At 40.0% G+C, this 12,414-nt stretch overlaps 1 protein-coding gene across 1 annotated transcript; it reads right to left on the bottom strand.

The window, feature by feature from the left end:
- Positions 1-235: 235 nt before the first annotated feature.
- Positions 236-12,156, bottom strand: LOC124863853 (mucolipin-1-like). Its single transcript, XM_047358379.1, has 13 exons — positions 11,215-12,156; positions 8,560-8,819; positions 8,289-8,450; positions 7,258-7,414; positions 6,678-6,759; positions 5,148-5,244; positions 3,536-3,635; positions 3,331-3,437; positions 2,907-3,056; positions 2,409-2,510; positions 2,190-2,312; positions 560-766; positions 236-385 (listed from the first exon to the last, which is right to left on the bottom strand). The coding sequence occupies exons 1-13, from the start codon at positions 11,255-11,257 to the stop codon at positions 251-253; spliced, it is 1,725 nt and encodes a 574-aa protein (XP_047214335.1). The 5' UTR covers positions 11,258-12,156; the 3' UTR covers positions 236-250.
- Positions 12,157-12,414: the final 258 nt, after the last annotated feature.

Raw genomic sequence — 12,414 nt, 5'->3', positions numbered from 1 at the left:
ACTATGCAGAGCAATCTGCTGTTCCAGAACAAATTCAATGCAAACTCAAATGCGGGCACCGGAGGACAAAAGCAGTCCAAGGTCGGCCGGTTCACTCTGCCAGCCTTTAACGTCCCTGCTGAGCGTGTGGAGAAAGGAGTGCAGTTGTCAGTGGAATGGAAATGTGGTATTTGAAGATAACGGCCAAAAAATGTAAAAGTATTTTGCTTTTTGATGCACTTGCTGCTCTCTCCCTTTTTCGTCCTCTTTCTTACCATTCACAGCAGCAGAGGAAGGAGCATGACGACCCCTCAGGCCCACGGAATTTGCCAGAACTGGGCGTGTCTGTGCACTGTGCGATGAATGTGTGCAGGTCTGTCTGGGGAACTTGTTCCCTTGTTTGGGCCTATGGGAAGAAAACAAGTCTGAATATGGTAAAATACAATTTTGGCATAGAAAATCAAAATCCACCCCTTGAATTTATCTGGTAGAAAACTAAAAAAATAGTCAAACCAAAATTATATTTGCAAATACTGAGTCAGAAGTATGGGTCAGAACTAAGCAAAGGCAAAGAGTATACCATGATGGCGTCGTAGGCTCCAGTGATGAGAGCGATGAAGAGGGACAGCACCATGTAGATGAACAGGGAGATGAAGGTGTAAAGGTAGACCTGGCTGAATATCCACACCAGTGTGCTGCTTTGCTCCATCTCAGCAAATGTCACAAACATGTCGTCCCCATTGATGAGAGAAAACAGACACTCTGACACCGTGGACAGGGAGCGAAACTGTAGACATACAATCCATGTTAAAGATCAACTTTCATCTCATTTTACAGCCCGCAAACATGAAAGTATGAAACATAAACTCTAAAACAAAACGTTACTACCATACATAAATGATGACATGTTAGAAACAGTCAGGGTTGAAGGATGAGGACACAACACAGTTCATTCCACAGTGATGGCAGATAGTTCTAAGGGAGTCAGCAGTCAAATCATTGATTGTTTGACAGCTGTTGTTTGTGAGCCTAAAGTTTCTCAAATCAGAACATGTTGTTTAACTCAACTCTGCTGACATCCATGGTTATGTAATATTACATAGTTATTACGCAGTCTCCCTAAACCTTTTTGTCGCATGGAAACCCACTCTGAAGTTTTTCTCAGAGCTACATGAAGGAGAGAGTATTTGACTGCAGCACAGTCTAAGTGAACAGTTTTTCAACTTCCCTTCCAACCACAATGTGTAGCATTAGCTTGAAGTAATTTTTTTAGGGCAAATGACATGTTGCTGTGAGAAAACGATTACTTCACGGACTTATGTAGTTTGAGTGCTGAGACAGATGGTGTTTTCGGAATCACGTTTCGACAGTTACGTTACTATAGTGCAATTCAACTCTCAGAAGTAGAACATGAACTGATTGTGTGTGTTATAGCAAGATATTGAGCTGCCTTCATGCACTGTTGCTATACTTTATAAAACCTCTGCACAGCTGGCTAATAATAAAGTATATATAGAGACACAGTTGTACAGCTAAAAATGGGGTGCTGGCAAATTAGAGGTCAACTGGGCATGTCCCTGTTAGCTTTGAAATGCCTACTTTGGGTGTCGGTCTGTTAGGTCTCCAAACTACTGCCTTTCAGACAAGATTTATTTTTGATGTCAACTTTCTCACTAAACTAATTAGCATAAAAATGTTATTATGTCACATTGTACCTAAAGACTTTTCAGCTCTTTCATCTTAGATGGCTATTGTTAGGAATTGAATCGCAAGCTAAGTGTTACATAACATCATCACTTCACGGCAACTTTCAGCAGAACTCTAGCCTGTCTTCCACTCTTGTTGTTTTCTTGAGTGAGGACATAGAAATAAATAGAACTATTGTGAGCTACAAGCACAGACAGAACTGACAAAGCAGTAAAAATGATAATATACGTTCCTTAGTGTAGTAACCTATTATTTAGGGGATTTTTTGTTGTTGCTCTAGCATTTGTAAGGGTATCTTTAGAACAGAATACAAAACGATCAATTGAAACTCCAAGCAAAACACTATACAATAAGTAATTAATATTTTTTATCAATTATCCTCTAATAATAATTCCGCATGAACACAAAATTATATGCATTGAGACCTTTTATGATAACTGAATTGTACTGACATTAACTGCTAGTCTCCTGGTTAAAAGCACTGCAGAGTGTGAGTTCTGTACCTTAGTATGGTAAGGTCCCAGGACAATCCATCCACAGAAACAGTATCCCAAATAAATAACAGCTACACAGCTGCAGAAGCGGATAACATTAGGAAAAGCAGCTCTTAGAGTCACAATCAAGATCTGAAGCAAAATGGGAAGAGAGAAGCCAACTCATGAACATCTAAAACACAGAAAAAATGTGAGAAAATATTCTTGCAGAACAAAACTTCCAATTACATTGTATTTCTGAAAGAAACTAAAGTAGCGGATGACTCCCACCCACACCAGCAGAGTGGATGTTCCCAGTAGGATCCCGCAAATATCATAGGAGGACAAAGTCTGCATCACAAGAGGTCACAATTAAAACATAAATTACAATATTATTCAGTATAGAATGTTTTCTACTTTAGCAAAAGGTGACATTTTTACATGTGTAGAGCTGAAAGTAGTGTTCAGGGTTTCTAAACAATTTCCAAGTCAAAATTCCATACTACTCCCAACTCAAATTTCCAGATTTCCATTCATTGGTATAAATAAGGATGGATGGATGGATGAATGAATACAACCTTTAGAGAAAAGAATAGGGAATAAAATCTGGAAATACAACTATTTATATATATTTCTTACTCCATTTTCTCTTTTCATATTTTCCAGATCAAAATGCTTCATCAAATTCAAAATGTTTCCAGAATGCGTAGGAACCCTGAGTCCACTGAGACAGTGCCCTGAAGCTACCTTGGACTCTATCCCAATTTTGATGAAGCTGCCAACAATGGTAAACATGTCACTGATGATGAGCAGGATGTACCAGCCATTGATGAATTCCATTCTGTCCCCCCAGCTAACAGTGTGTTCCAGTTTGTGTTTGAAAAACTGCACATATTCCTGGGAGAGGAGAGGGAACATGGTCAGGATCAAGATATAACACAAGTGGACAACAGTATTATTAATGGATCATAATTTTGTTTGCGCTTGTCATCAAGAAATAACAATGACAACTATCTATTTACATCAACTACATCCCATTTACAGGCATTTCCAAAGATCTACATCTGAACTGTAAAGATGCACCTATCTGCTTTAATTTCCCTGTACTGAGATAAAATTGTCAGACATCAAGATAAAGAAAAGTACAGAAGTGTCGGTTCTTTTTTCCTACATGTTGAAGGAGGATTCCTTTGAGGATGGAGCGGCCGCACAGCGCCAGCGACAGCAGGCAGACGATGGCCACCACCACATCGAAGAACTCTCTTACGTAGCTCTCCGCTGATGGAGGAGGACAGAAATGAGTAGAATTAAAGCGATTTTTTTATTATTAAAAAAAAACTGACAGATGAGTTTGAACCAATCCTACTCTGACTCACCGTGTCCGGACACGTTAGGGTCTTTACATTCTTTTATGGATGCCTGGTTCTGTAGGAAGATCTTAACTTGGCCGCTGTGAGCTTTGTTGTTGAAGACGATCTGAGAGCACAGAACCAGATGAGAAAAAGAATAAATATGTGGAAAAGCGTCTGATACCCCCTGTTAGGTATGGTGGAGATCCAGCTTTGTAAAGTTTTAAAGGAGAAGACTAAGTTTTTTCTAGTGACAAAAGAGGGTCGTACTGTATTGAAAGCATTGATGCCCCCAATTGTGCCACCTGTAATGTTGTTAAACCTGATAATTTCTTAACTGAATAAATAGACAGTTCCATTTCTGCAGGGCACAATAAAGCAGTCATCAGTTTGGAATGCGGCCAAAAGACGTCCACTCTTATGCATTTTCTGCGATTCTTCCAGTCTCTGTATTTCTGTAGCAATATGCTGATGACACTCTGTGAAACTCTAAGCTCAGTGGCCACTTGTGTCTGAGAACATCCAGTTTAAAGCCTTGCAATGGCGAGTTACTGTTGATAAACTGTTAGGTTGTCATCTTGGTCTTGTGATATCAAAATGTAAACAGCATGATGAGGAGGACTATTTAAATACTAATTCTGACTGAACCAGGAAATATATTGGTCAATTTATGGATCAAACATCTTTTGTGAATTTTGCCATGAAGCTCCTTGTTAGAGAACAGCAAGTTGTGCAAAATGTACGGAAGCAGTTGGCCACATGCATTAAAAAGTATAGAGAAGGTCACAAAGCCAAACATCTCTAACTTTTTGTAAGTAGTGTATATGAAGGAATGAACAACCAGATTCACCTTGCACAGTTAAAGCTGCAGTAAGGATTTTTGAGAAAACAGTGGACTTAGCCCGAAAGTGTTAACAAGCACACCCCTAGAGGTCCCTCCCCATTGCTCTCTGTTGTGCTACAGCCCTCCCTCCACAGTGGAGCCTGCCGTGACACAGCATGCTTTTTGTCATCAGTCTTCTTCTGTTTAACTATCTTTGTTTTCTGAGCAGGTGCCACTCAAGAAATTGACAGTTTTCCTGTAAGGTTAGGTTGTTTCTCAGCCATTAGCACAGCTGCAGCCCACCGGCAGTCTTGAGGGGTGTGAATAACGTGGCTTTATTCGTTTCTTAGCTGAGGGGCTCACCTTCTGGTGTTGCATAGAATCAGAACAGTGGCCACAAAATGCCAGAAAGGTCTACAGCAGAATGAATGCAAAATTCTGCTCCAATGCAGGGTCACTTTACTTTCCCCAGAGCTGCTGCAGGACAGCAAGTTATGTAAATTAATGCACCTGCAAGACCTTGACTGATGTCATGCATCAGAGCCAATGTGGCAAAATCAATCACCCTTCATGCAGTTAGGAAGATGGTAAATGCTAAGACGTTCATCAACTTACAAACTCCTTTCTCTCTTCAGCTGCTTTTGAGAAGATTTTTCTGCAATGGTTTTAACATTTTTTAAAAAGCCTTCTGCATAAGCTCCAAATAAATAAACAAAGAGTAAAACTATATAAAGAAAGACATCTTGCATAATTAATAATTTCAATGGAAGACTTTAAGGTTGTTTTTAAATAGAAATCATTGAAAAAGAATCTCACCGTGATGACGAAGGTGTAGCAGTCGGGGATTTCATTGTTGATTATTGTCTGAATATTGATGGCCTTCAGCTGGAAATCAACTGTTACATTGATCAACCTGCAGAGGAAACAAGTACAGTGCTTAGCAGAAGTGTTTGCCCCCTCACAGATTTCTTTTGTTTTAAAGTAATTTTAATAGTCAATTAAAAGGCCGCTTTAAAATGGTTCGTTTACTAACGAAAAAATGCAAATTATACCAACCTTGCCTCCGTGTCAAAAAGTTATCATCTGTCATGTTTCGTGAATTAACAGTGATTAACCATATTTGTTTTGAAAATTTATTTTACCAGCCAAACCCAAGCCCGATTACTGTCTGACTTGCAGAGTCAAGAAATCACTTAAATAGAACCTGTCTGACAACATGAAGTAGGCTAAATGATCCCAAAAAACAAAACATTACACCCCGACCTAGATAAATTCAAGAACAGATGAGAAACAAAGTCACTGTCATCTATTTGTCTGGAGAAGCCATTTCTAAGGTTTTGAGACTACAGAGAACCATGGAGACAACAATCATCCACAAATGGAGAAAACATGGAACAGCAATGAACCTTCACAGGAGTGGCCGACTCTGAGAACGCATCAAGGACAATCCAGGATGTCACAAAAGAATGGCAGACAACTTCTAAAGAACTGCAGGCCTAGCTTGCCACAGCAAGGGTCAGTGGTTATGATTCAACAGGCAGAATAGACATCCATGGGAAACTTCCAAGGCAAAAACTGTTCTGACCAAGAAGAACAAAAAAGAGAAAATATTCTGTGAGAGTGTCCCAGCCATATTCTGTGAGTTTTACATTTGGCATAAAACTAACGCAGCATTCCAGTAAAGGACAATCCTGCTGACAGTCGAACCTGGTGGTAGCAGTGTGATGGTCTGGGGCCGCTTAACTGCTTTAGGACCCGGACGACTTGCTGTCATTGATGGAACCATGAATTCTGTTCCCAAGCAGAAAATCCTGAAGAAAAATGTCCGAGCATCAATTCCTTATCTTAAGCTCAAGAGCACTTGGGTTATGCAGCAGGACCGTGATCCAAAACACCAGCAATTTCACCACTGAATGGCTCAAAATAAAAATGGTGGTTTGGAGTGACCTCATCAATATCTGGACTTGAATCAGATTAAGATACTGTAGCCTGATCTTCATGCTCGAAAATCCTCCAATGTGTTCGAATAAAAAATATTCTGCAAAGAAAGAGTAGGTCAAAATATCCACATTGTGTCATGAAAGGCCAGTCATTGGGTTTAGGGGACAGTATTTTTTTTCACAGGTGGGTTAAGATCCTGTTTTTTTCCCATTAAAACATGAAATTGTCATTCAGAAACAGTATTGTGTATTTACCCAGTTCATCTTTGATATTAAAATTAGTTTGATGATTTGAAACATTAAAGAGTGACAAAAAAGCAAAACCAATAAATCTGTGTGTGCATGTGTGTGTGCGAGGTAAATTATATACAAATATTTGTATTAAATAGATAAAGCAACATCTAACTTGTAAAACTGGAGAGTGAAATTCTTGAAGTCACCGTTGCTTGGTGCAGAACTGTCAGACGTTGGATCGAGCCCAATGCAATCTGGAAAACGACATCAGAAAATAGCCATGGAGGAACAGAAAAATTCATATGAGGAAGTTCTGTAAAAATGATCATCTTTTTCCACATCACATGAAGCCAACATGAATTTTCTGCACTTCCTCTATGGCTTTTAAATGTGGAATCGCAAACTTGGAGCAGGACTTCTATATTTAAATTTGCAGTACTATTTTAATCACTTTCTGTTATTAGTTTAATGATAACTGCAGAATCAGCAGATGTGTACAAATAACACAATTCCCAAGCAGATACCTGGTTTGTGGCAGCAAATAAATGGAAAATAAACTTGTCCATGTGTTTCCACTCACAGCACATAGGTCTTTATTAAGTAGGGCACAGTTGCAGAGCATCGTGTGACAAAAAATTATTTCCACCAGGGCCATGGAAACAGTGATTTAAAGGAAAAAGCTGCTGGTTCTGCTGTTAAATACAGAGAAAAAACGTCATAAGTAAAATGTTTACAGAAGAAACGACTCCTACCTGTGACAACATGTGGGTCAATGTCAAATGTGTCGTTGACGGGGTCGATAGTGCCTGTCTTATAGTACCTCTGGCAGAGGGAGAGAGCACTTCCATTTACACCAACGCCCTTTACATATGCATACCGACCCAGAGAGATCTGAGGTAGAGTCATGTACTTCAAAAGAAAAGAGGAAAGGTGCGATAATTAAACTCTGGGATCTGATGTCCAGCTGGTGATTCAGTTTTTAAATAGCTTGTAGTGCCTCGCAAATGTATTTAGGTTTGTCAGATAACATTTGTGGATAAACAGCAGCAGACAGGTCAGGGATAAAGTTGAAGAGCAGTTTAAAGCAGGTTTAGGTTATGAAACAATAACCTCTAGATGTGAACATCTCAAGGCATAACTGCAAAATTGTACTTTTTGGTCTACATGCAAAATGCAATATGTGGCAGAAAACAACCACATTGTAAAACATGGTAGTGGAAGCATGATGCTATGGGAATGCTTTTTTTCTGCAGGGACAGGAAGGTTGGTCTAAGTTAATGGGAAGATGAGTGAAGCTCATCTCACCATGGTTAAGAAAAGGTATGTACCTATTATAATTCACACAGCCCATTCATGTGTTAGAATGGCCTAGTCAAAGCCCAGACCTAAAACTCATAGGGAGTTGGGTGCAAGCTGTTGTTCACAGATGCTTTCCGTCAATCTCAATGTGCTGGAGCTATTCTGCGCAAAAGAATAGTCTCTAGATTGCTTGTAGATCCGTAAACCAAAAGATCGTTTCCTGTAAATGCAGGAAACGGTTGTTCCATGAAGATTCCGGGTGGGGACCAGAAATGGATGCCACACTTTTCAGATTTTTCTTTGTAAAACTTTTCGAGAACCATGTATCCGATTCCATCCACTCCCGAATTAAGCACAACTTTGTGTTGGTTTATCCTCTAAAATCCCAATGGAATACATTGAAGTGTGAACTTGTAATGAGGTACCAATACTTTTGAAAGGCACTGTATATTTCAGACTCAACCACTGGCAACCATTAGTCTACCTGATCTATGACAAAACTGATGTGGTTGTACAGCTCCAATTGCGTGTGGACAGCTTGGGGATGGTTGTCCTGGTAACCCTTCAGGAACAGGTGCTTGAATGCCGCTGTGTTTTCCTCCTTGATTGTCACGACCATCTGGTTGCTCAGCCCAAACAGCACCAACTGGAAGGCAGACCCAAACAGAAAATTACTCAGCGACAACATGGTGCAACCAAGAGGCTGTGACTGCTGAATGTCACACAGTACTTCTGTGGATCATAATTGTATCTACCTGCACGGTCACAATGATGATTTTGAGCAGCTGCAGGCCCAGTTTGAAAGGCTTGCGCCTCTTCGCGTGATACTTGTCACAAGGACTTATGAAGAAGTACTTGAGTTTTCGCCTCAGGGCCTCCTCTTCTTCCTCCTCATCTTTATCCAGGAGCTGTCGGTGAAACTCAGAGCCCACCAGACCAGTGGGATGGTGGATCCCGCATCCAGGCACATCTTGAGACCCATAGCTGGACATGGAGGACAGCAGTTTATGCTTTTCTAAGAAAATCAAAGGAGGACAGTAGATCAGTACAGGGTCTCCTACCCTCCTGTTGTGAGCAACTATTTTTATTTCTGAACACAAGAAAGTGAACCATTCATCTCACCAGTCATGAAACTAGTATCTCAGCAGTTCTGTTCCTGTATGATAGCTATAGATGAATTGTAATGAAGTCTATGAACAAATTATCAAAACATATCTGTGTAAAAAAAAACAATACTTTTGGGGGAAAGAACAGTCTATAGATATCTGGAGTGTTTGCGGATCAAACAGTTTCTGTGAGAAGTTTAAATACACAGTTGATGAATTTTGAGGTATTACACTGAGTCAGTGACAAATACCCTCGGCATGATGCTGCCACCACCATGCTTCAGAGTTCCTACAGTGTTCTTGGGTTTTAAAACCTTCACATTGACTTCTCTAAACATTGCTTGTCGATGTGGCCAGCTGCAAGTTTCAGTTGAGCTTTAATGTGTTGATTTTGGAGCATGAGCCTGTTTCATGGTCAGCAGGTTCTCAGTCCATGCTGATTAAAACTCTCTTCACTGTGGACCAAGACTCTGGTGTTTTTGTTGATTACAGGCTCAAACCTGTGCAGTTCCTAGGTTATTCTTAAATATCTTAAACCAATGTGATTTCCACTCATAGAAATCACTAAAAATCCAAAATCAATATAGGAATTAAAGCCAATGATGACAGTTTGTAAAACCGTGACTGAAACTATCTTAACACTGCAGATGTTTTAGACTATGAGGCCATTGAGAACTTTGGCAGCTTATTGCTGCAGGAAGCAGGTAAATTCAGCTGACTGGAAAGGATTTGGAATGAAATCCTCTTGTTTATCAAAAGTCTCATCGTTGACAGTGCATATCAGACATCCTGGCCAAACTGAGTAATCATAGAAGAAGGGTCTGGTTCAGGGATGTCCCCATGAGCCAGAAAATCAATAAGGTGGAGCATTTTCTAGTGGAGAAAGGAAAACCATCCGGAAGGTCAACCATTAGTAATGTAGCCAATCAATTAGACACATAGCATGGCCAGACGGAAGCCTCTCCCTAGTAAAAAGCACTGAGAGGTTGTCAGACCAGAAAAAAGACATTCTTTAGTCTGATTAATAGAACAAAATCAAACATTTTAGCCTGAAGCATCATTTCTGGAGAAAAACAGGCACTGGCCATAATCTGGCTGAAATCAGTCCAACTGTGAAGCATGGTGGTGGGAGTGTCATATTGTGGGAATGGTTTTATGCAGCAGGAATTGGGCAACTAATCCGCTTAGAGGGCAAGGGGATGATAGCTAAATACAGAGAGATTACTTTAAAACCCTGCTGCAATGTGCTCTGGAAATCATAATAATCTGAGAAGAACTCAAAAAATACAGCCAAGATAACAAAGGAGTGGCTTCAGGACCTGTCTGCGAATGTCTTAGAGTGTCCCAGCCAGACGCTGGACTTAAATCCAACTGAACATCTCTGAAAGCACTCCAAAATAGGTCATCACTGTTACCTATCCAATCTTACTGAGGCTGAGAGAATCAGCAGGTAAGAATGACGGAAAATACTCCAAAACAGGTGTGGAGCCTGTAGAGACAAATCCGTGAAGACTTGATTGCAGCCAAATGTGCTTCAACACGTGTTTTGTGCCTTGGCTGGAAATACTTATATACCTATTATAATTAAATGTTAATTTTATTTTTCTACACATTAAAAAATATTATATTTTTCTTTAGAATATAAGCTATTCAGAGTTATTTACTTAAGACAATTAAAAGCTTTGAGAAAAAAATCTATCACTACAATTTTGAAACAGTGAAGCGGTGTAAATACTTTCTGATGGTATGGATGAACGACTAAGGACATATTGACTCTGACACACCTGTACAGTTGACTACCTCTGCTGTAATTTATTTGCATAATCCACACACAAAAATGACAAAAATAAATATCTGAATAAATGAAATCCACAATGGCAGAGAGACCTGTGTAATTACTGGAAGGACTATGTAATTACACATGACCACAGCCACAGCAGCAGAATCTATGGCGTACATCCATGATCCAACAATTACAGGGCCACACGTCTCTAAATTAGATGATCAGTAATAAGCGACAGACATTGCCATATTAAATAATGAAATAAATTGTATTTTTGAAGCTAAATTAGAGGTGTTTTTTGTTGTGGTTGCAGATTTAGAAGCTAACATCAGGTTATGACTGAGCAATACCTCTCCTACTGTAATAAAATCTGCAGAATGTCCCTTTAAGCTTTCATTCACCCAGCATAAATCAAGCTAAGACACAAACAAAACACTCTGCCGAGCAAAGGTGGAATGGTTTTGCTACAGTCAATCAACAGAAAATGAATCGTGAGGCTGAGAGGAAGAAGCAGGACAGACCTGTGGCGCTGTCCGGGATGAAGGTGTAACCTGAGGACGCCATGACGATGACTGAGGTCACGGAGGGGTCATTACCAGCAGAGAGATGGCCAACAGGACGGATTCATCTCCTCAGATTGTGTCTGATTTCGTCGCAGACGGAGGATGCTCGGTGGCACAGTGTAAGCGAAGGTAAACGCACCGCAGCTTCCGGATAACCACGTGACCGCAGCTACGTCACTGAAAGCAGGAGCTGGGCGAAGACGTCGGGTACAGACAGCTGTATAATTACACGTTCCTTATTTCATGTCATACCCGGTTTGGGAGGGGCCTATCACCAGATTAGTAACAAAGGGACAGACAGTGTTTTATGGTGGCCACCACAAAGCCCTGACCTCAGTCCTAGAGGTGGAGCTGAAAAGGTGAGCAAGGCTGCCTACAAACCTGACTCAGTTCCACTAGCTCTGTGAGGAAGGATGGGTCAAAATTCCAGACAATTATTGATGGAAGCCTGTGAAATGATACCCACAATCCGAACAGACCCGGTCCAAGACTGGTTTGGACCTTGAACATAATTTGGTGACCCTTCCAACTTCAATCAATTAAACTCAACACGTTTTTCTTTGGTGTTATCATGAATAAAACAGGTATTATACAGCTAACATGATCGTTAGTGTAAGAGCAGGCATGTTGTTGACATGTTCTTGCCATCATTGTTTTACTGTATTTTTAAAAAATGAACATTTTAAATGTGGGTTGCCAGAAAACATTGGCCATTGTATGGGGAGGAATTCTCTATGACAAATTAGTTCACAATCAGTCATTTTCAAATATATTTCATTTAGAGGATGTCAACTCTGACAAACCTTTTAACAAGGAAATAATTCCTGTTAACGCACAGTAATACAAATATTAACATGATCCAGAGTTGACAGCAAACCATTTCACAAACGTATATTAGTGATATATATATATATACACAGACACATAAACATACACACTGCAAATTGTGACTGAATATTTTCCATAAAGACTGAAACACATAAAAGTGAAACCCACTGCAGCTTCTTTAAAAGGGGTTTTAGTTTATAATCCAGCAAAACAAAACTGGAGGAATTACAAGATGATCTTTTGACCGGGATGTGCCTCCTACCTCATAGCTGATCATTTTTTTTTTTGATGCACTTTAAGTACTCCCTTTTGAATGATGCAGTTTTAGAC

This window comes from Girardinichthys multiradiatus, chromosome Y (genome assembly GCF_021462225.1).
Source record: "Girardinichthys multiradiatus isolate DD_20200921_A chromosome Y, DD_fGirMul_XY1, whole genome shotgun sequence".
NCBI lineage: Eukaryota > Metazoa > Chordata > Actinopteri > Cyprinodontiformes > Goodeidae > Girardinichthys > Girardinichthys multiradiatus.
Note: the sequence above shows the minus strand (reverse complement) of the source record. Positions and strands in the feature narration are given on the sequence as shown.

Excerpts from the sequence above, each read along its gene's own strand:
- LOC124863853 (XM_047358379.1), bottom strand. The coding sequence starts at position 11,257 with ATGGCGTCCTCAGGTTACACCTTCATCCCGGACAGCGCCACAG. Across the intron at positions 3,636-5,147 it reads GCTACACCTTCGTCATCACG|ATCGTCTTCAACAACAAAGC; the intron begins GTGAGATTCTTT and ends CTGTGCTCTCAG. Across the intron at positions 767-2,189 it reads TGGGACCTTACCATACTAAG|TTTCGCTCCCTGTCCACGGT; the intron begins GTACAGAACTCA and ends GTATGTCTACAG.